Below are 25,000 nucleotides of genomic sequence, written 5' to 3' on the forward strand. Positions count from 1 at the left end.
GAAGATGATCATAGTGTTAGTCTATAGGTATCGTCTGCTTACGATAGGCTAAGGCAGACATTCTCAAACGTGGGGTAACTTTATGTGCACATTGTTTCATGGGACATTCTTAATTTCTATATAATTTATTTAGAGCTCCTTCCATGTTCTGTGAAGTAATGTATGCAACATTCAAATTCATATGAAACAATTGCCTTGTACGCAATGTGTTGCTTATTGGCCTAGGTGTGACTTGTATTGCATAGAATGAGTGGTGCTGGCTCCCAAACAGTAACAACAAAATGTGTCACACTCTGTTATTGCTGTTGTTGCAAGAATTTTGGGAGCTAGACACAGGATTGTGGGCTATTCAAGGCTGAGAAGCCCCGGGCTAAAGGGGCATTTGCTCTGCTGCGCAGTGAGCAAACCGGTACAGAGTGACACTGAGTCAATATTATGAATGCAAATGTAATTCTAGTAGTACGGTGAATGTGTCACACACACACACACACACACACACACACACAACCACACATACACACACACGGTGTCACTTGCCACCATCCGATGGCCATGGATGGATGTCAGTGTCACCCTATTGGTGGAGCTTAAACACACTGTGCAGTGTAAACAGGAGGTTTCCAGAATGTCTATTTTTTGGGGTTTCCGGTTCGCCAGGTGTTCTCAGAGTACTTCAAAGAGCTGGAGGAGGAGAGCATCAGGGACAACTTTGTCATCATTTATGAGTTGATGGACGAACTGATGGACTTTGGTTACCCACAGACCACCGACAGCAAGATATTGCAGGAGTAAGTCACGCCACCAAACCGGGCCACATCCAGTCCAAACCAAAGCGCTCAACAAAACGCCGTACTCTAATTCCCAAACTCCCATGAATATTTTTCCAGGTACATCACTCAGGAGGGCCACAAGCTGGACACGGGCGCCCCCCGCCCTCCAGCCACCGTCACCAACGCGGTGTCCTGGCGCTCCGAGGGCATCAAATACAGGAAGAACGAAGTCTTCCTAGACGTTATCGAGTCGGTCAACTTACTGGTGAGTCAACATAGCTTCCTAAGTCCTTCTGGTTTTAAAACTCTGGGGCGAATTCACATTGCGATCGCACGGCTTTTGCGGCTGCTAAACCGGCACGAATAACAAAAAAAAAAGCGAGCGTCTAATGCACAAAGCACCGCTAACCGTGCCGCCTCACAAATGCCATCTGGGTGCGCTGGTGCTATTTGCCCGTATTTAAGTGACATATTATGCTTGCATTCGGTGCAAAATTGGCCCCTTTCTATCCAATAAGCCTTTTTCCAAATCGCGTCCAATTCACAAACACCGGCACTAATAGCCACACGCAGTTAGAGCGACGCTATTATTGTCTGCAGAGATCTGGCGGTAACTGTGGGAGACCAAAAAAAAAAGAAATAAAAGTTGGAAGAGTGCGATCGTCTTCAGAGAGTTGGTGCAATTGAAGCACATTTATAAGGGATGTCACACCCAGACTTCCAAGTGATCTGTAAACTATATTTTGACATTATTATCAGGGACCGTCAAGACCGTTGTTGGGAGTTATTGTTCAGGCGAGGGTTATCTGAGTGTTGAAGGCTAAAACGATCTGGAACACCAACATCAGCATAACACACGACCACGCTTGACGTCTGCTTGAACCGCGTTGTAATGAACATCTCGTGGTTGAAGTTTTATCCAAATTGATCCACGTACGGAGCAGAGGTTCATGAAAAAACCAACCAAATTCAGATCGACGTAACAGAGGCGAGGCAATGCATTTTCGCACCGAAATGTGTGCAACCCGGCTGAAAACTATCTGGGGGACATACTTGGGCATAACCTACAAACGCGGTGAAGGTGTCGTTTACGTAGCGTGACTCTATTGGTTTAACTTTCATCCAAATCGATCCACGTACGGAGCAGATATTAGTGAAACACCGAACAACTTTGACCCAAGACATTCAGTTGGTCTTGGTTAACCGACGCGTCACACGCCCGGTTCTAAAATGAATGAGATGAGTTCTACAGTGAGACGCTTTATGACGTCATCATATTCATTACTATAAATGTACAGATTCAGAGAATGTCCAGCTGGACCGTGTCCAGTGCGCGGCCTGGACTCACTCTGTACTTGCTTAACGTTACCAAACTATCGATTTACGTGTGTATTTATATAGCTTCTCGTCAGGTAGATGTCAGCAGATCTGTTCGATTGATATTTTAAATCCGTCGTCCGCATTATTTTGCCGGATTAATGAGAAATAAATTTGTCACCGTTTCCCCTCGAAAGCACCAAAATGTGCAACTTGAGTGATGAAGCCGTGCAATGGTTATTACTCACAACAATACCACAACCTTTTTTTCGTATTTCATTGAAACGTGACTTGCCGGAAATGCAATCCAACTAAAAAACCTCAACAAACAAATTGTGCGCCTGACGCGGCACCGAACGGCCACCCGCCACTGAGAGCGCAGCTCTGTTTCCACACACACCACGGTGAGTTAAAACGATGAGAAGTTGTGGTTCACAGGCAAACATGGACGGTTGTTTTTGGGACAGGAGGGTTGCGCTGTGTAGGCCTGCGGCTGTAATTGCAATTATTATTATTATGTCACAGCATCTGTAGGAGGCGGAATGCGCAGCAGTCCGTGTTGGTTTTCCAAATGAAAGTTGTTGAAACTTGGAATATTTTTTGTACAAATAAGACGTTACAAAGGTCGCCAGAAATGGTACTATAATTGCTATCAAACTCAAACGATATCGAAAATCAACTCAAGGTTATAGGGAATCGTGATCAAGTGGTCAAAACTGGCATTGAACCATAGATGGCTTCGAACCTGCAGGACCACGGACAGCTCTGCAGGCCGCAGCCTCGGGTGGAGCGGCCCGGAACTTAAAATATATTTAATCAACTGTTATCATTTCGTAATTGTAATATTAAGGTTCAGTGAGAACTAGAGTTTCTTGAAAATATATATACTACAGAGTAAATGTCAGATTACGCCCGGTTTCATTCCATGCAGGTACATATGCACTTGTTCCAATTTTTGACTACGACATACATTTACACAACTACAGTAGAGCAAAAGTGACATCCCCCTTGTTCTGGAGCACTTGGTTCACACGGCCACCCCTCTTCAGGTGTTACAGTGCAGTCCAAACGGGAAGTAGATCTTGCCGGATTGGACACAGGTGGACATGCAAGTGAGTGGAGGGAGTCAGGTTAAATAAATGTAAAAAGGATAAGAGCCAAATCACACAAATGTTGGAACTAAAATGTGTGCCCTCAAATTAGAAACATGTGATATTAATAATGCAAATAAACAGCTTGTGCCGTCATGTGGTTTGTACTGTAAAGGTAAACGTTTACCAAATGTGAACAAAGGAAAAAAGGATGACGTAAGGGAGTGAGATTAGATTTTTCCCCGCAATTTTATGGGCGACGATTTGCTGCATCCGTCACAGGGAGCTTGTGACGGCGAGGCGCCCGTCTTGAGACAGAGAGCTACAAACGCAGCCCCCCGCTGACTAATCCCCTCCCTGTACAGGTGAGCGCTAATGGCAACGTGCTCTGCAGTGAGATCGTGGGCTCCATCAAGATGCGCGTGTTCCTGTCCGGCATGCCCGAGCTCAGGCTGGGCCTCAACGACAAGGTCCTGTTTGAGAACACCGGACGTGAGTAAAGCGACCCGTGTGTCGATATGATTCTTATCGAGCATTTTCATTCGACAGAGAAGTCTTAATTCTCAGTTCTTCATAGGGGACCTATACTGGGGACATATAATGAAAAAAACTCACTTTCTCAGTGCTTGTGAACGTACATTAGGGTCTCTGATGGGCCTACTAACCACACAAACTGTGAACTAAGACAACCCAGTCAGTTTTTGTGAGCTGTCTATTTCAGAATTCGTGCCATGAAAGAAGCCATTCAGATTTTTGGGCCCTTATCTATGTAATTTAGAGCCCCAGTAGAATTAGAGCCGTCCCACATCTCAATAACTCCACCCACGGCTAGAGTACCGACCGACCTTCTAGTATGGAAGCTAAGAGCTAAGCATGGCGACTGCTCTGTGGTTGGCTGCAGAGACGAGCACAAGTATTTTCAAAGAAATAGGGATTAATACCAACAGTTCGCCACAAAACTGCAGCAGAGGAGGGAAATGTAAGTATCTTAAAAATTATTGTGCTGTGTTACTCAAAAGAGAACGTGTGCGACCGCTCAATCCGGTCAGTGTGTTTTTTATTGTGGGTGTATTTATTTCATGTCATTTATTTGATGTGGTGTGGGGGTGGTTTGGTTTGAGCAGCCGCACCTGTCTTGTGGCTGTACCCCTGTCGCCCGTGTGACCAATCAGCGAGCAACAGGTAAAACCCCCATCCCCACACACACAGGGGAGGAGCCCTTGTCATTACATGACAGTTGTACATCTGCTCCGGGCGTGTTCCACCTAGCCCACTCGCTTCAATAAACTGGTATTCTTCTGCTCCATCGCCTGTGTCTCTGTGTTTACAGGGCCATAAAAATGACCACTCGGGTGGCGGGCGCTGGGCGGATCTGCCACTCTTTATTTTCTGACGTTTGCCAAACGAGACAAAAAAAGCCCTGTGCGGTCTCCCGGGCGGTGGCAGCTGGCAGTGCAGCGGTGCCCGCGCTTTAGGAAAGTCGGAACAAACTTTTGAATTAGGCCTCGTAGATTGTGAGTGAAGATTCACCAACTGGATTGCTTTTTTCCCGCCTCAGATTTGTTCCGATTTTGCTGGACTGCTAAGGTGAAATAAACTAAACTTCATACAACAGGCTCACATAACAGGGGCAAACAATTTCAGTGTGGGCGAGGGGAGCAGCAGTATTTTCATTTAAAGCAATACACACACACACACACACACACACACACACACACACACACACACACACACACACACACACACACACACACACACACACACACACACACACACACACACACACACACACACACACACACACACACACACACACTCACACACACACACACACAGGGGGGGGGTTTGAGGCATGTTAGAAGGGCTAGAATACATAATCTGAGGGGTGTTTTCAGCAAAAAACTTCAGACATGTTTTGGGGACCTGAGAGAAGTACAGTATATTAACCTGTTGAAAAGGAGCATTCTGTAATGTACCATGTGTTCAATCATTTGAAGACATTGCTAGTGGAGGCTCTGAAGTAAAATGTTGGCGTAAGCCTGTCCCTACACAGACCCTTGCTCGCCCTACTTGTACCCTCCTTTGCCTTTTAACAACTTGTGTGTGTGTGTGCGTGTGAGTGCGTGCGTGCGTGCGTGCGCGCTCATTTATCCAGGTGTATCACATGCCACTTTAATGCTCATATCTGTATATACATAATTGCCTATCCCATATACATAAGCATATTCCCTCTATCTATTACATTTTATTTCATTTTATTTTATTGTATTTTATTTTATTCTATATATTTTTATTTTATTCTATAAGTATTCGACTTACTGTGTTACGTTTTAGGAATCAGTTAGTTGGTCTATGAGAAATAAATTTTCCCTAGGACATATTGTGTGTTATCACCGGGTGCGTTGCATTACATTCCACTGCATATATGTATGAAAGTATGTATATGTACAGTATGTGACGAATAAACCTCTTGAATCTTGAATCTTGAATCTTGAGGTGGAAAGAGTAAGTCGGTGGAACTGGAGGACGTCAAATTCCACCAGTGCGTCCGGCTGTCCCGCTTTGAGAACGACCGCACCATCTCCTTCATCCCGCCCGATGGCGAGTTCGAGCTGATGTCCTACCGTCTCAATACGCACGTACGTGCTTGACACAGGTTTTTTTTGTTGATTGCCCCTGAATGACTTTTAATAACCCATAAAGAATATTCACACTTGATCTGCAAAAAGTAATTTCAGCAACTACCCTCGAATGAATGCACCTTGTCCTGAGTTCCGTTTCAAATTGAGGTGTAGGGACTTTTCTCCTGTAAATGATGATACATAGCTGACGTGCACAACAGGCTCGTCCTTAAAGGCTGTAGGCAGAACTAGTGTGAGGAAACGGTTTTATATCACGCAGAGCGGGCGTGCCAGCCTGGATCGTCATACGCCCGTCTTTGTCAAGTAGTGTTTAAACAAGAGTTAGACATTTCTGTAACTTTTGGCGCTCAAATAAGTGATGTGTCAAATACTGTTTGGCGTCGACGGCTGGGGAATCGTTGTGCTGCAGGGAGTGCCACAGAGACCCCCAAAAAACCGCAGGTGTCCCTTAGCCGGCTGCCTCAGTCCTCTGACTTTGCTGTTCCCAGGTGAAGCCGCTGATCTGGATTGAGTCAGTGATCGAGAAGCACTCGCACAGCAGGATCGAGTACATGATCAAGGTCAGTTGCGCTGATGAAGGACGCCCGCCCACCACTCAGAACAGAAGTTGTTTCACGGTGAAGAGAGAATGTTTTCCAAGCACTGAGACTCTCCCAGCTCTGCCTTTTACTGCCTCATCCTAGCTCTCCCTCTCTGTTGTTCTCTCGGCCTCTGCTTCCCTGAGGTCTAGTTAGTGATAAGTTTAGACTCTGCCTTGTTGAGATGTGCCTGTGATGTTCATGACCTTATTGATTTGTTTGCCCAGCCCGCTATTTTGGTAAGGGGTGCTCCGATCAGCGTTTTCGGGGCCGATCAGCAATCACTGGAATGCGGTAATGGCCGATGCCAATCACGGAGTCTATTTGAAGCCTTCTATTGATGGTGTAGCATTATTTAACTGTTCTTAACAACATTGGATAGGAAGTATCGAAATGGAGAGATGAGAAAGTGTCATCGATTGACCACTGTTTGTTTTTTGTCAGGCAACATGTGCAACATATTCCTACTCTCTCTGACCCGCCGACTCGATTGATGTCCTCTGCGTAGGCGTACTCATTGGGACGGCGACGGGGTCACGTTTAGGTCCGGTCAGGAAAGCCTCCCCGTTACAGAAGTGCAGGATTTATTATTTACAGGTTAAGCAGACCTGCCAACCCGCATGCATTTTGTGTACCAACTACGCAATTTTTAGTCAAAATACACCGGTACGAAATGCCAGCTGAAACTACGCAAAAAAAAAAGATATAAATATATATATATATATATATATATATACTGTAAATATTGGGTATTTAAACTACATCCCTTCGGATTGGACCTGATTCTACGACCTGCGGTACTGTATTATCCACCGAGGTATAACGCTGCATTGCCGAGGTAAAATGGGAAGTGGGAGAGTTATAATAAAGCAAAAACATGTGTTGACGTAAAGTTAACATATAAAGTGTGAGACGCGCCGATCGATCGGCCGGTGACCAGAATTGGTCGGTTTTCTCCGGCCAATCAGTGTCAGGTGTATTTTCTGAATCTGCGCCGGTCTAATTCACACACCGATACTGTGCTCATGTACTGGTAAAAATTCTCGCTACTCAAACCCGATACGACGTGATATTATAACATAGTTGCGTAGTTGGCGCTCTAAGAAGAGGGCAAAAGAAATAAAATGTCGCCCGTTTGGAGGTACTTCAAGGTAAACAAAGAAGATTTGATAAATCTTTTATTCGTCGCCTGACAATATTCTAACATTGTGCAGACTGCGTTTCTACCGCTGTCGCAGCGCAGCCCCAACTGGGAGGAGAAGTTTGACTCTTTTTTGAGACTTGGTTCTTGACGAGTCACTCAGTGAAACGAGTCGCTCGATTCGATTCACTTGGTTTGACGCACGGTGAGGGAAGGAGGGCTTCCAGTGAACCAGAGTGAGAAGAGTCGAATATTCATATTATTTGTTCATTTTTTTGTAATGACTACAATTTATTTGAAAAGTACCATATAAATATAATATAAATGTATATTTAAGGTGAAAGAGGCTTTCATTTGAAGTTTGAACCGGACGTTTCCATGTTAGTTCTACTGTATGTTGAGTCCTACTAAAACTCAGTGAGAGTTGCAGGTTAAATTATACTGAAACTTGGTGACAGTTCCATATTCAATTGATTGGAACTGAGGGACAGTTACATGTTGTATTATTGTTCCATAGTGAATAATGAACAATAATAAACAGTATCAAAATCAGCAATCGCACTATTGTGGTAACTGAAAATTGCTGCGGTAGTCTGTATGTGCATGTGGGGATGTATTTGTCATGTATGTACAGCAGACTCCCGTCTGAACCTGCAGGTCAGACTTAAAACAAAATCACAAATAGGAATCGGCCACAAAAATGAGCATCGGTGCATCTGTAGCTGGTAAACATGTTCAGTAACTTTACCAGATGATGCATTTCAAGGGGTATATCCTCATCAGATGAGTTTGTATACTGTATATAGTTGTATACTGTATATCGTTGTATACTGTATATAGTAGTATACTGTATACTGTATATAGTAGTATACTGTATATAGGTTGTATACTGTATATAGTTTTTATACTCTCTATAGGTTGTATACTGTATATAGTAGTATACTGTATATATACTGGAGCCGTAGTAGCTCCCATACCATGTGATGAGCCTCGTTACCAGACGCTTCGGTGTGAATGACTGATGGAGACATTTATCTGCAGTGGCTCAAGCACCACGGAGACTCCATGTTACACTGTTGTAGTACTCAAAATATGTTGCAGGTTGGCAGCTCTGGTAAAGTATTTACACAAAGACATCCGGCTTTTACTAAATCAAGTTCCATAGCGTCGGAAAAAAATCGGGGAGAGATGCGTGCCGCGGCACGGGACACACGTTCTTTGTTTTCATTCATGCCATTACGCAGTGGTCGGGACAGACCTTCAACTCAATTGTGTTTTAAATAAATACATCAATAAAAATTATATATACCATATATGAATGAAAAGTAGGCATTAAACGAAAATAAATGCATCCGTCTACACTGCTATCTAGACAGTGCAGTTGATCCACGGGACAATGGACAGCGGATATTATTATTATTATTATTATTATTATTATTATTATTATTATTATTATTATTATTATTATTATTATTATTATGTGTATTATAACATCCTTCTCCAGCTGCCATCCCCCCATCCTGCACTTCAGTTCATTCATTCATTAAGATCCTTAATCCGTAATTGCGGCGGTTGCTCTCACTAGGATTGTTAGTTTGTTGTATTTATTATGGGTTTCTTCATCCTCTTCCCCCTCCCCCTCCCGGGACAGGCCAAGAGCCAGTTCAAGAGGAGGTCGACGGCCAACAACGTGGAGATCCATATCCCTGTTCCCACTGACGCTGACTCGCCCAAGTTCAAGACCACGGTGGGCAGTGTCAAGTGGATCCCCGAGAACAGTGAGATTGTCTGGTCCATCAAGTCCTTCCCGGTACGCCAGGCGGACAAACCATCCCTTTCAGACACAATTTGCACATACATTTGGGTCTCCGATGGGGCTACTAACACAAACTGTGAAAGAAGGCAACCCAGTCAGTTTTGCGTGGGCCGTTTAGGAACTGGTATCAAGGTCTAGGTGTTGTCCTTTTTTGGCACCTGTATACTCATCCGTAGTTGAGACTGTTGCCCATTTCGCTGTTCCAGGGCGGTAAGGAGTACCTGATGAGGGCCCACTTCGGCCTGCCCAGTGTGGAGGCAGAAGACAAAGAGGGCAAGCCTCCAATCAGTGTCAAGTTTGAAATCCCCTACTTCACCACCTCTGGCATCCAGGTAAACAGCGCTGCACACCTGACCTGTTGTGAAGCCGTACTCTGAGAGGTTCTACTGAAAAAGAATGAAATTAATAAAATGAATTACCTATTAAAAAGGGTAGTGCAGAACTTCAGTTATTTAATGGGTCACAGTAAAATTTAAATAACACTATAATACAATATAATTACAGCAACTTGATTTATCTTTCTTCAGGGGTCGCCCTAGTTCTACTATCAAACGATGTAAAAAAAATATATATTTGGCTTGCAGTGGCTCATGCTGCCACCATGTGGCGCTGTTGACAAAGCGGTAGATTCATGGCGTCAGCGCTGGGGTTGGAGCCCTCTTGCGATCCTCCAGACCTCTCTCCAAAGTCCTGACAGCGGCTTAGAAAGTCCTTGAACCCGGGGCTTGTGGCCGTTGTCGCTACATGCAAAGTAACACCGTGACGGGCGGTGATGTATGGCGTCGTCGGACAGTTTACTGATGAAAAATCCAATCCAAAAAGGATGTTCCTAAGATGTGATACAACAATTTGAACACTGCAATGACAGACGGAGGAACTCTATCTCATTGTCATCAATTAGAACGTATTAGAACATTAGAGATACAGGCTACTTTCTCCCGTTCCCAGAAAATTTCTCACACCAATGTTAAACTATAAATTAATCAGTTATGGAAAGTCCTCTCCTCTCGCAGTTCTCCCACAAAGTTTGGATGCAAACGCATTGATACAAATCAGATTAGCGTAATTAAGCGCATGTATTTATTGGCCTGATTTATAGATAATACTATTATTTAGGAGGGCAGGCTTGCATCTCTTGCCCGCAAATTATAGTGTCTGGTGATTTTCCTTTTTTTATGTCCCCGTCGGAGTCATAACAAGTTATTCACAGACCATAATCCACTCAAGTTTGTCAACTTGGTTTGTGAGCAGCATACTCGCCCAAATACTCGTATAGAAATCATACACACGTTGGATCACCGAAATGAGAAAAATCACCAACTGTAGCTTCTGTGGATAATTCCCCAAACATATAAAATGCAGTTACAGTGGAAATCCACAAGATTGTCTGTGTTAGATGGATTACACTGCAAGTCTTAGAATTGTGTTGCGTTTTTCCCCCAACATCCAGTGTTTACCCTCGTCTTTGCTCTCAGATGGTCGTATCTTTCTTGACCATTTTACTTTCTTTTTTTCCTTGGTGACCTGAGGCGGTCGGATCATTTTTTCATCCGAGGCTGCTGTTCTTTATTATGAGTGTTCTTCTATCTCGACAGTTTAGTGACCATAACTAGTGAGGCTGCTCTATCAAATTCACCGACGCTTTTTGAGTGTGCAAATCTTTGCACTCTTGCCGGGAAAGGTGGCCCGCCACCAACAATGGAAACAGCGTATAGAAGCACATGCACATTGCTGCTGTTGTTGTTGGTTCTGTGGCTGCTGCTGCTGTTGTTGCTGGTGCTGTTGTTGTTTTCCGTTGTTTCTGCTGCCGTTGCTGTTGTTGCTACTGCGGTTGTAGTTGCTTTTGTTGCTGTTTTTGTTGTTGTTTTTGTCGTTGTTGTTGCTGCTTTTGTTGTTGCTGCATTTTCAGGGGCATTCTTTCAAAATGACCAGCTGACAACTGTTCTTTTTTTGATTGTATTTCTTTGTAAAGCGCATTGTGTTGCCCTGGTATGAAATGCGCTTTATAAATAAAGTGTCACTTGACTTGACTTGACATATCACAAATACCTCAAACGGCTGTTTCTTAAACTGTGTACCGTGTGTTCAAACAAAATAATTAAATGGATTACCACATTAAACAGAAGTCAATTATACTGCCGACTGCAGAGTAGTTTTGCGTGACACCTTGAAAATGTGCGGGTGAGCGGCTATTACACATTTTTATTCCGGGGTGTTATTGAAAAATGACACTTTGGCAATCCCAGGAGTTTAATTTATAGGGGGAAAGCCTGAAAAACGCTTCACTTTTGAACCGAATGCGATATACCCTCTCGATGATGTAATAGAGGGTCTTTGTGCGAAGGGAACTGATAAACCCAGGAAGGGAGTCGCGCACTAAGAGTTGAGCGCGAGGCGCAGCTCTCTGCAGCGGCGGTGATAACACTTTATAGCCATGACATCGAACATCTGCGTGCACTTTTCCAAGTAAGTACACGCTCCACCTGGCTCCCGTCTCGAAGGAACCCAGCCACCCAATGTACAGTACATCTTGAAAGTTCAAATTCAAATACGTCATAGTTTGTTTGTTTTCCTGTTTGGCAAGGCTGAGCCTGTTTTTGTATCATTTTAACTATTTAGAATGCAGCACTTCAGGTAACTCATTATGCAGATATTTATAATGGCCTTTTCTAAATTCTAAAGAGGCGTACTCTGTTAGAAATACAATCCTAAGTTTGAAGGAGCTGCTTAGTGGCGAAGCAACTCTGGGCTTCCAGTCAACTTGTTGAAAAACAAGAGTACACATACTTTACAGATAGTGTTAAACCCTTCTGACAGAGGTCAAAACAGGACTAGAGTCTCTTTTTCCCCGAGTCGGGGATGATACTTCACTACTTATAAACACAGATAGTAGTTGTCCTTTTACTCCCCCGCTTTTGTGTTTCAACTTAATGACTTAACATTGCTACCGGAAGCGAAATCCACTTATGGTAAAATGGCATTGAAGAAATGAATCAAACTCTGTGATGAGTGCTGGTGTAAGCGAGACCTTGGATGTTCGCTCAGCAGTCACACGAAGGAGTAGACCTCTGCTGTTGCCATCTGCTGATTATAGGACTCAAATTGCTCATTTCCTTGCCGTGGAGTGGATGTCGGTGAAGAGATTAAAAAAGCTGGGGTGGACGGGCATTGTCCTCATCCCGGTCTCAGAAAGAGGGGATAAAAATAAATTGCGGAGCAGTCAGTTGTCTGTTACGGAACCCCAAAAACCAAAAGCCAAACGGGCCGAAAGAAAGAAGCATCCTTCAATTAGCCTGAGTGTTCTCATCTTGCTGAAACATTTTCCAAACCCAGGGTATCCACTTCTGACAGGGCCACACTCACTCGACCGGCTTGCCGCTGGAGTAATGGCACCTTGTTGAGGCCAGGGACAAGGGGCGCAGGGTGGCGGGAAGCCGCAGCGCGCCCAGAATAGGTCCAAACGAAACTCTAGGGATCAATGGAGACGTCATTAGAGAGATGCTACCATTAGCTGCTCCGAGGTCTGCTATTACTAGGAGCTAGCGAGAGGAGGGGGGCTATTATGTGGCCTGAGGCAACGTAATAGCCCCCACCCCCCACCCCCCGACGACGGGTCCTGCAACAACCACACACACTTTAAAAAAAAAATTCTCTCTTTGTATCTCTCAAGCACACGGACCACAGACGCACACACACACACACACACACACACACACACACACACACACACACACACACACACACACACACACACACACACACCGTCTGGCTTCGCTGGGGGTGTTCCTGGGTTACTTGGAACTTTTGCAGGGTCCCTCTAAATCGGCAAAGACATACCACAAGTGCATGCATATGCACACACGCACACATGCAAACAAACTTAAGTGCACATGCCACAAAGATCTGGTAGCAACTTGGTGAGTGAGGGGGACATTTTGGCAAGCTGCTCTTATTAAAGGGAGCACGCCAACTAACTATGTGGCTAGAAGGGGGGGGGGTCTATTTGTATGTGTGTCTTTGCATGTGTGGTGGCGCGGGGGGGACACTTATGCAGCAGAGATCATAGCTGAAGCCACAGGGGACACACACACACACACACCACACACACACACACACACACACACACACACACACACACACCAGTATAATGTCCTAGCCTTCAAACTGAGGAACCACATTGTCAGTACCTTAATTACACAGAGGAGTTTGTCAAGAGTGCATCAAAAGGGTTGTGCACTATGACGTGCACAAACACATGCACACGCGCGCACACACACACACACACGGCCACAAGCAAAGGCAGATGTGCATAACCCCCCCCCCCCAGCCATAGAAAAGAGAAGTTTACCGCAGGGTTGGTTTGAGAGGTACATATGTGCATAAAACCGCGTGTGTGTGCGTGTGTGCGAGGGAGCACATGTGTCTGATTACCCGTGTTGGCGCGCGCGCTCACGCGCGCATGTATGATTATGCGCGATTATGTGTGCCTGTTTTTATTACCTGCTGATCGTATGTTTGAAGCCACATCAGAACTCATCCATCCACCCATCCATCCCTCCCTTAATTCAACCCGAACCTTAACCGTTTTTCCCATTTCCGCAGCAGCTCTTTAACCCGCCGACCCCCGCCCCCACCCGCCCCCACCCATCAAGTATCGTCTGTTTACCAGCAGACTTCAGCTCCTCATCCGCGTTGAGGTCACTTGGGCCTGATCTGGCACACGCCCTATCTCTCCATGAGATATCCATTAAAAAAAAGTTATGCCTGATGTTGCAGTGCATTAAAGTCTCCGTGGGAGATGGACGACATCAGGGTGAATTAGGATTGTGAGGGAAATTGGTGGATGACATCATTTAACCAGCTCAATATGATATAAGACATCCTGTATATCTTAATAAGTATGCATTACCAACATATAGAAGTTATCGGCGTCGACGCATACCTGCTGAAGCCCCCATTTTGCCCCTGCGTTTGCCAGCGTCTCGTGGCCGCGAAGCAAAATCGGAAAAAGCTCTCGCCGCGCCGCCGATTCAAATAGACGAAAGACGAAACCTCCCGTCTTAAAATCTTCGGCGAATGGATGCACGGATGAAAAGTCAGCAACAAAACGTCAGGTGTGCAAGCAAATTATCAAAGGGCTGTTCTGTTTGGACTCATTGAACGAACCGGCAGCCCTATGAACACTGACAGGATTCTTTTGGGAAGACAGATTTGCAATTTCTTTTGTTCAGTCTGTAAAGGTCCCATCACTTCTTTTATATATTTATTTATTTATTTATTAAATTTATTTTTTTATCATCAGTGCCACAACAGGGAAATTTGCAATTTCTCTGCATTTCACCCGTCCTGGTAGCAGACGTATCTCGGAGCAGTGGGCTGCCATATAGTGGCACCCTGGGAGCAGTTAGTGGGTGAAGTGTCTTGCTCAAGGACACATCAACAGGCCACCAGCAGGAGCCGGGGAACCGAACCGGCAACCTTCCGTTTACTAGTCCGCTACTGCCCCCCCCACCTCTGAAAGCCCTCTCACGGAGGCTGTGAATGAACAGTAGTGCTGTGAGTGCTTGTGTGTGTTGGATGATAACATATGGTGTCAGTAGAACCCTGGAATATATATATTTTTTTAATATAATAAAAAGCTGTAATTGTTCCCCAGCTGACAAATGAGTAGCTAGCGGAGCAGCAGTTGTGTGTCGCCACTGAAGAGATCACAACAGACTTCTTCCTTTGGTGGAGGGGGGGAGATCAAAGACCTGTTGACAGGCAGAGAGCTCCGCCAGCTTAATATAAACTGATCGTCTGTCTTCACAAGTTCTCTGCTCTCACAGGGGCCATTATCCGCACGTCACTACTGTGTGTGTGCGTGCGTGCGTATGCGTGCGTGCGGGTGTGTTTGTGTTGGTAGACATGAAACATCTTTCAGTTCTATTGTCCATTGTTTTCGCCGCTTGTAAGCCACCGCTTTCTCCATTTGTCTGTGTTTGTGTGTGTTTGTGTGTGCGTGTGCGTGTGTGGTGCGTTGGTTGTTGAGATCCATAGGGACGTAGGGATTGTGTTGCTGTATATGAAATGATTAGTCATGAGGTTTGTTGATGTTGGTTTGGGCTCGCTGTCGGACAGCGGTGGTGAGTTTGACCAGTCGTGCCCCGGAGGGTGCTCGTCTTTGAGGATAATGACAGCTATGTGTGTGTATTCTTGGATATATTCTTGGATCCTCTCCTCTTCTCGGGGTTCTCCATTTTGCACACGCAAAGAACCCAACGACTCCCAAGATCTCTGCATTTTTGTGGGTTGTTTTTTTTTTTGTCATTGGTTCTTTTCTTGTAAAACATAAGGACGGAACGAACGCCAGTATATTAGTTTGAGCGTGAATACATCCCAGTTTTGTCTATTCGCCTTTTTTTGCCCCGTGGAGTTCAACGTGCACTGCTTTGTTATGGAGATCCCACCTTCTAGCGCACCCTCCCCATCCAGCACCAATGGGCCCGGTGAGCTGAACTCCCCGGAACGCCTTGTGATTTCCATGACAAGTAGAGCCCTGAGTTATCGTCCTTGGAAAAACGCAAGACTATGCCTCATTGTCTTCATTGTCTCTGTGACGACCTCTATATTACAGAGCCGATGAAAGATTTACATAGCGTGATTTACATACGCTGCACTACAAGGTCGGCAGCCTGCCACCCCCAGCCCTTATTTCCAGCGACGTGACTTACGGGCGTGGCGCTGGCCTCGCGGTCCTAGTGACTCAGGGAAGCGAGCAGACCAGACACATCAAATCCTCGTTGAAAACACTCCATATCCTCAAATGCATGTCACACCCACATGCTTGTATGCAATTTAAGCCTGTGAAGTCCCTCTCTTTTAACTACAAAACTCATTCAAATTGGTTAAAAGATGTGTTGGTGACATCACCGTGTCGGTACGTGATGCGCTGCTTAAATGCAGCCCTGATGACTATCTGTATTTTATCTATTTTTTTCATTATTGACCTTTACCTTAGCTTAAAATGTTTTCATGGGCTGTAGCGGCATAAAACATAGTTTCCGCCAACAACAAAACTGGTTCCTATGTTTGCTATACGTAAGCCACATCTCTTCCTGTGGGAGTTACAGTGGCGCAAAAAAGTATTTAGTCAGCCACCAATTGTGCAAGTTCTCCCACTTAAAAAGATGAGAGAGGCCTGTTATTTTCATCATAGGTACACTTCGACTATGAGAGACAAAATGAGAAAAAAAAAATCCAGAAAATCACATTGTCTGATTTTTAAAGAATTTATTTGCAAATTATGGTGGAAAATAAGTATTTGGTCAATAACAAAAGATCATCTCAATACTTTTTTATATACCCTTTGATGCAATGACAGAGGTCAAATGTTTTCTATAAGTCTTCACAAGGTTTTCACACACTGTTACTGGTATTTTGGCCCATTCCTCCATGCAGATCTCCTCTAGAGCAGTGATGTTTTGGGGCTGTCGCTGGGCAACACGGACTTTCAACTCCCTCCAAAGATTTTCTATGGGGTTGAGATCTGGAGACTGGCTAGGCCACTCCAGGACCTTGAAATGCTTCTTACGAAGCCACTCCTTCTTTGCCCGGGTGGTGTGTTTGGGATCATTGTCATGCTGAAAGACCCAGCCACGTTTCATCTTCAATGCCCTTGCTGATGGAAGGAGGTTTTCACCCAAAATCTCACGATACATGGCCCCATTCATTCTTTCCTTTACACGGATCAGTCGTCCTGGTCCCTTTGCAGAAAAACAGCCCCAAAGCATGATGTTTCCACCCCCATGCTTCACAGTAGGTATGGTGTTCTTTGGATGCAACTCAGCTTTCTTTCTCCTCCAAACACGACAAGTTGAGTTTTTACCAAAAAGTTCTATTTTGGTTTCATCTGACCATATGACATTCTCCCAATCCTCTTCTGGATCATCCAAATGCTCTCTAGCAAACTTCAGACGGGCCTGGACATGTTCTGGCTTAAGCAGGGGGACACGTCTGGCACTGCAGGATTTGAGTCCCTGGCGGCGTAGTGTGTTACTGATGGTAGCCTTTGTTACTTTGGTCCCAGCTCTCTGCAGGTCGTTCACTAGGTCCCCCCGTGTGGTTCTGGGATGTTTGCTCACCGTTCTTGTGATCATTTTGACCCCACTGGGTGAGAACTTGCGTGGAGCCCCAGATCGAGGGAGATTATCAGTGGTCTTGTAAGTCTTCCATTTTCTAATAATTGTTCCCACAGTTGATTTCTTCACAACAAGCTGCTTACCTATTGCAGATTCAGTCTTCCCAGCCTGGTGCAGGTCTACAATTTTGTTTCTGGTGTCCTTTGACAGCTCTTTGGTCTTGGCCATAGTGGAGTTTGGAGTGTGACTGAGGTTGTGGACAGGTGTCTTTTATACTGATAAGGAGTTCAAACAAGTGCCATTAATACAGGTAACGAGTGGAGGACAGAGGAGCCTCGTAAAGAAAAAGTTACAGGTCTGTAAAAGCCAGAAATCTTGCTTGTTTTTTTTTACCAACTAATTCATTAAAAATCCTACAATGTGATTTCCTCGATTCTTTCCCCCCATTCTGTCTCTCATAGTCCAAGTGTACCTATGATGAAAATTTCAGGCCTCTCTCATCTTTTTAAGTGGGAGAACTTGCACAATTGGTGGCTGACTAAATACTTTTTTGCCCCACTGTATATTTCCTGCCAATGAAGTAACCGGAACATTTTTGTGTTCTCCTCGGCTCCTCGGTGTTCGTAAAGGCAGATTCCAATACAAATGCCAATTGGATGTTAATGTTTTGCTAAAAAAGAAATCGCATGCAGCTGTAAAGAAACATTTTGACAATGTCCAGCCGGCCAATCCACAGGTATATTATCATTATTATTATTGTTATTGGAGCTTCACACAATCCTCCCTTTTTTTTTTTCCGAATTTCACTGGTTTTTAGTTTTCACGCCTTAGATCTCTAAATGAACCTCCAAATGAATGCTGATTGTTCTCATCGCCATTTACACTCCTCATGCTCGACGCACAACCCCACCACGTCTTACCAAAGGCCCCCTTGCAGGAATCATTGCTGTTCCCCATATGGAACAGATTTTACGGCTGTATTTATGTGATGAGTCGGCCTTGAGGAGTACCCCGGGGGGCGGGGGGGGGGGGGGGGGGGGGGGCATTTTGGACCTCCAGTTACACTGTCACTGTCTGAGCGAGCGGTCCCTGCATGTCGTCGTAAAGCAGGGGGCCGTTCTTCCTCCCCCTCTCTTGTCTCATCTACCATGTCTCTTAACTGATGACCTCTCTGCGGCGCGGAGCAGGGTTTCTTTCTGGCATTTCGTCTTCCAAAAGTCTGGTGTCTGAAGCCTCCTTCGGCGCCCGCGCCTGTTTTGTCGCCGCAGACCCCCGTCCTCCGTCCATTTCTGTACCATAGCGTCTGTGTAGGTGGTGTCCGTTTGCCTCTCTCTTTCCTTTTTCTCCCTCCGCATCTCTGCCCCGTTCCGTCCTTGACATCTCTGTGAGGCGGCGGCGGCGGCGGCGGCGCCCTCGCGGCGTCAGGATCCGGCGCCGCCAGCGTAGACCTTCTGGGAGATTTGGTGGAGGCCGGGTCATGGCTCGGTGCAGTCCCTGCTCTTGGTGCATTTATACAAAGCGTCGTCGCCATTTCTTCAAAGCACTGCGTCGCCCTTCTCACATCTGTCCGCGGGGGAGAAATGACTGGCGTCTGCTTTTTGTCGCGCCCCCTCGCTGTACGACACGACGACAGGGGCCTTCAAAGTCATTTCTCCAAAATGTAATGCCTTGTTATTGATCGACGGTATCGTCCTTCATCATGAAATGAAGGCATTACCTCTCCGGAACGTTCACTCTTTTTTTCGCGGCGTCTGTGTGCAAAAGCTTCTTTACCGGAGCGTTCTGCCAGGCGCCTGCAGGGCTGTCGAAAAGAATCATAAGCAATTTCACATTTGTCACAAAGGAAGGTCAGAAAGATCAGCTGATAACGCTCACGTGTGTAGGTGTAACTCTTGTTTATGTTTTCAATACACATTGCACAATAGATAGTGCACCTGCTATATGACATCATTTTCATAATATATACATTCAATAAATAAAAAATCTTGCCCTTTCTGCCTCTCTGCAGGTACGCTACCTGAAGATCATCGAGAAGAGTGGCTACCAGGCTCTACCGTGGGTGAGATACATCACTCAGAACGGAGGTGAGGGCATCCACACACACATTCGTGAACGCACCGTTACCTAATTGCTAGTCGCTGGGTGTGCTCAGTCTCGCTGGAGCGGGCTGTCCAGTATCGCTGTTGAAAAAACGGCTTTGAAACCAAACGTCTCTTCCGGTGACACGAGCCAGTGATTGGCCCGCTTTCTAGGGCTTCCTGAGCTGCTTATCATTGGAAAAGCTGGACTCCTCAACCCCTGATTGGCAGGAAGGAAGCAGACAGGGAATAGCATTGTTCTTGGCTCCGCTACTGGCCTGCTGTCAGAGGCACGCAAGCACATACAGTACAGACAACTTCATGCACCAGTTGATTTGAGCCGTGCTCGCGTACGAGTTGCACTTTCATGTTTTTGCTCACGCGGGGGAAAAATAAAAACACGCGCTCGGAACACACGGGGCACGCACACAGACGCGCTGGAGCTCGCGTCAGACCTGTGGCCCTCTTCACTGCTCTGCGTATCAGGCGGAGGAAGACATTACTCTGAGTGCTCGGACAGGCCCCGCGCTGACACTCTGGGGTTTGTTTGGCTTATTTAGCGAGGGGAAAGGGGGGTGAGGGCGGGGGCTCTGCGCCAGCCTATTGTGTCTGCTCTCCATGGGTCAGACTGCATAGGGGGGAAAGGTCAACGGTCAGTGTTGTTGATAGTCTGGGCTGACGTCAAGCTTTGAAGAGCCCATGGGAGTGCGGTCCAAAGGAGGAGGACAAGAAATACGGTTTAAGTTGCCGGAGATGCCCGTTACTTCCAAGTTTGATCCACTGAGCCTGAAACGCCTGCGCGGCTATTAGGCGCGCAGTTAGAACAGGATTCCAAAGCCGGGTTCCAGGCATTAAAAGGGATAAGTCAAATCTTCAACCTCTTGGATGGGCTCCCGTTATGTAGATAGAACCCCGCCTTTTCCCGCTCCCACACACACACACTTAGCGTAATCACACTGACCGCAATAGTCCTTACATCCCCAAACCATCTGGGACTCGCACAAGGAAATCAAACATTTTGGTAATTTGAAGGGTTCAAGGCAAGGGTTCCAGCACGCCGCGGAAGGGCGCCCGCTCCCATTCTGCCGTCGAAAATCTCCGACACGCGGCGCCCGATGAAGTGAACTTGGAAGCGGCCCCCGCGAAAGAGCCTCCAACGTCCAACCACTCACATCTTTAGGAAACTACATGAAAGAGGCCTCAGAAACGACGTCCGATGAAATAAATTTTTAGCCGAGAACCATCATTAAGCGCGGCGACCTTTAATACCGCAGTTTAAGAGCAAGCCAAGTTCTTCCGGCACGTTTGCGAGCATTTACTGTAATGTACGCTGTAGTCGGGCAAGTCCATTTTCAGTTCTGCACGCGCCGAAGCACTTCCAGAGCGACACATTAAGTCTCGTGTAATGCCGCCGTAGAGAGATAGATGGGAAGGAAAGTAAGACGGGGGGATCTGCGGGAGACGACGAGGGAGATGAGCGGGGTGAGCGGCGGGATGGAAAACAAGACGTTTTAGATGCAAAGAGACAAAGCCAGATCAGTGTTTTTATGTCTTTCAGCGGAAGGGACGCCGCTGGAGGGATTACGCGGCGATCACCCTCTTTCGACTTTCTCAGGTGCCGAGGTATATGGCGCGGAGTAGATGCCAACTTTGAGCCGGAGCGCCCTGAGAGCAACTGGCGGGGAAAGATTGAAAAGCTTTTTGGACCCACGGCCACGCCTGTCGACGTCGGTTTTGTGTTGATGAGTTGATTGAATGCAGCAAAAGCAAAAGTAGGAAGCGCCCGCCTAACCCTGATTAAATGCAGCAAAAGTAAAAGTAAAAAGCGTCACTGCATTGATGTATGACCGTATGTATATGTATGCAACAAACTTGAACCTTATGTAAGAAATCCCCCGCCCCCCGCCAAAAAAAAACCGCAAATCCTGTCTAATCATTCATTTAGATCTAGTTGGAAAAAAACAGATAAAGGGCTTTTCAATAGTCAGGGGACAGACGATCTGTGCGAGTGAGATCGGACGCGTTCGACTCTGAAGGCTCCAGCTCTCGCTCACAGGTCAGAGAAACCGACAAACTCCGGCCCAGCGCACGTGCGAGCCTTCCCCCGTTTCTAAATGTTTGAGTTAGATATCCGTCTCCGGGGGCCGCCGGCGGAGCGACGGTGCCAAGGAATGACTGAGGAATGCTCACACATGCGAGAAAAAAAAAGCCTCGCCGGTCGAGAGGATACGAAACCCTTTCTTTTTTTTCCTCCTCTCACGCTAGTTAGGCTCTTCTCCCCCCCCCCCCTTTTTTTTTTTGCCTTCACCGAGTCGATAACATCTATTAAAATAACCACGGAGTGCGTCTGCTACATGACTTATGCGGCCAACACTTTGCCGGGGCCAAGGATTTCACGACGGGAAGGGTCGCTGCCGCTCTTAACGGCGGGCGGATCGCCGGTCACGTCCGAGAGAGCCGCGGGCGTTCGGAATCAGCGCCGACCCAGGGAGGGGTTTTTAAAACCCCGATTATTGCCGGCGAGCACTGCCAACGTTTTCCTTGGCCCGCTCGCTTCCAGGAGTATTTGACCGTTACTTACGTGTTCACAAATAATTCCCAGTTTATAAACTCACGGGCGGTGGCCTCGTGGAGACTGCTTTTAGGGGGTGCCAGCTGTTTGCACTCTGAAATAGAATATTAAGGATGTTTCCTGTTCTGTTCTAAGCGCCTACAGTACCTTCACGGTGTGTGCTGAAACGGTTGTTGCGTAAATTGTGCGTGGAGAACAGTCTTTCCCACCAAGTGTTTGAGGGTGGCGTCACCAGCCGCAGTGTTCTGCTGCCCGGGGAGAGCCTCATCGGCTTCCCGGGCGCAAAGGATGAGGCCAGGAGAAGGGGCGAAAGCGCAAGCGAGGGAGGTCACGTGGACCGGACCCAGTCAACAGAATTGCGTGGGGGGGTGGGGGGGGTCCAAACCTCAAACCCCCCAAAAAAAATCCAAATCCAAACGGTCATTGACGAGCGATACACATTGCGGTTTTGTTTGTTGTACCAAAGATGCATTTGAATGAATCATCTAATGGGATCTTCATGTTGAGTTCAAACTTCAAATATAAATGTTTGCGCCTTTCCCTGTGTTTGCTTCATGGTTGGACCAGGGTTAGGGCAAATGCTCCCCATTGTTGTCACTTGGGGGGGTAGGGGTCTCTTATGGTTTGAGGCCTGTTGACCCCAAACCATAAGGCCATTGTTATCTATATTTGTTTATACCACCATGTGTTTTACCCCTTGGGACGGTTAACACCCCCTCGCCATCTCACCCTCCCCAGGTGTCTCGTGCTTTGCTCGGTCTTACCCTGACACAGTGGTAAGGGTTAGGGTAGAACTTTGGAGTCTATCGTCGCAATGTGCCCCGCGTCTCCTTTCCCACCCTCGGCTTCCTGATCCTCGGCTCCCCCCCGACCCGACCGCGGCATTTTCAGCCAAAGTGCGCGCCCGTTGGGATCAAAACCTCTTGCTCGGGGTTCTTCGACACACATTCTGATAGCTTCGTCTCCCCGCGGCTAGGTCGGGGAAGTGCCGGCGACGGCGGCAAATTGCAGAAGCTCTTACGCTGTAGGTGCCGGGGTCTCGTAAACCCTTTTCGCGGTTCTTTGCACACAGGAGGGGGCCTCGGCCGCTGCTGCAGATTTTAACAGCCGCGAGAGCGCCGCATCCTGCCGTTAATAAGTCACGGTTACTCGAGCGGTTGCCAGTCGTTATGCCACCCAGGGCCCCAAACATGTTTTTCGTTTTCCCTTTATGTATGTTAATGACTATTTTAAAAGGTTTTTTGGGGTTTTTTTATGATAAAAGTGCTTCTGCAGCAGGGGAGGTTGTGTAAACTGTCCAAAAAAAAAAAAAGGGAACGTGGGCAACGCCGCGCACCAGATCGCTGCGCTGCTTATTAGCGATCAGGGCTGGAAAGGTGTGAAAAGATGGCACCTCTCCTCGCCTACTCTCTCTCTCTCTCTCTCTCTCTCTCTCTCTCTCTCTCTCTCCATCTCCCTCTCCCTGCCAAGTTCCTATTCCCCACAGCGGGGCCCAACGGCCCCAGGTAAACACCTAGCATCTGCACAGCTGACGTACGTTAGCATTAATGTCGTCATATTCTTTAACGGGCGGGGAACGGCGCTCGGTGCCGGGGGGTCAACGCGCGCTGCCTTCCCCCTGCGGTTGAGAGGAGACCAGTAAATGTTTTATGGACGTCAGCAGCCTTCGCTCTGAAGCTGCAAACGATAAAACTAAAAGCATGTGATTGTGTCACGTCATCTAGATGTTAATCTTGTTTTTTTTTTTTCTTCTTTTCTGGATCAGGGATAAACATCTTAAGATGCAAAGAAAACAATCCCTGAGTGGGATTATAAAGCGGGATTGAGCTAGATGAAGCTTTGAGGTGGTAAGTGGGTGGAGGTAGCCATGTTTGTTCCTGTTCAGATGGAAATTTAAGAAGGAGTATAAGTACCCTCATAACATACAACTCTGCTTAAAGTAAAAGTATTCAGTTCAACATGCCATCCCAGTAAAGTCATTCAGGTTTTCAGTGTGAAAGAACATTTTATGCTTAGAAGATCAAGCTCCATGGATTAAGCTAAACGTGTTGATGGTCCAGATGAGTTTCCTCTCTCCAAAGGTGTTTACTTCAACATGTAGTGGAGTAAAGGTGTTGGCTTCAACATGTAGTGGAGTAAAGGTGTTTACTTCAACATGTAGTGGAGTAAAGGTGTTGGCTTCAACATGTAGTGGAGTAAAGGTGTTTACTTCAACATGTAGTGGAGTAAAGGTGTTTACTTCAACATGTAGTGGAGTAAAGGTGTTTACTTCAACATGTAGTGGAGTAAAGGTGTTTACTTCAACATGTAGTGGAGTAAAGGTGTTGGCTTCAACATGTAGTGGAGTAAAGGTGTTTACTTCAACATGTAGTGGAGTAAAGGTGTTTACTTCAACATGTAGCATAGCCTCAGCTACTTTCCACTCCACATTCCAAGTCAAATCCGCTCACCCAAACTCAAACAACATGGCGATCATCATTACATAGAGAAATGCTTTGTCACGCCAGATCATATGTGAAGCCGTTTATGCGACGGAGGTCAAAGGTCAAAGATGTTACACTTTTCTCCATATGATTCATGCCCTTCCTCACCCCCCGGACCATTCCATTGGTCTCCTGTGGCTTTGATGTGGCAGAACGCTCTAAACACACCGTGTGGTGATGGCGCGTGGCAGACGGTGTGTGTGTGTGTGTGTGTGTGTGTGTGTGCGCGCGCACGCACGCACGCACGCACGCACGCACGCACGACGCGCTGGCGTCCATCGCTGTGCGGCATCGGCGAAAAACCAAGAAAGCTGAGTCAGCAGAAAGCCTGCTCGACACACAAACCCGTTTGCACTTCTGTGTATATGTGTGTGTGTGTGTGTGTGTGTGTA

General features: G+C 46.5%; 1 protein-coding gene across 1 annotated transcript in view; it reads left to right on the forward strand.

Moving 5' to 3' along the window:
* LOC307231783 (AP-1 complex subunit mu-1) overlaps positions 1–25,000 on the forward strand; it is a 32,549-nt gene that overhangs the window by 2,683 nt on the left and 4,866 nt on the right. The window contains exons 4-11 of the mRNA XM_080002621.1: positions 658–788; positions 888–1,035; positions 3,544–3,670; positions 5,675–5,817; positions 6,309–6,380; positions 9,191–9,349; positions 9,562–9,687; positions 19,484–19,559. Coding sequence (XP_079858747.1) covers positions 658–788; positions 888–1,035; positions 3,544–3,670; positions 5,675–5,817; positions 6,309–6,380; positions 9,191–9,349; positions 9,562–9,687; positions 19,484–19,559 — 982 coding nt within the window. The remainder of the gene's footprint in view (positions 1–657; positions 789–887; positions 1,036–3,543; positions 3,671–5,674; positions 5,818–6,308; positions 6,381–9,190; positions 9,350–9,561; positions 9,688–19,483; positions 19,560–25,000) is intronic.

The sequence above is a fragment of the Zeus faber genome (assembly GCF_960531495.2).
Source record: "Zeus faber genome assembly, chromosome: 1".
NCBI classification, from domain to species: domain Eukaryota; kingdom Metazoa; phylum Chordata; class Actinopteri; order Zeiformes; family Zeidae; genus Zeus; species Zeus faber.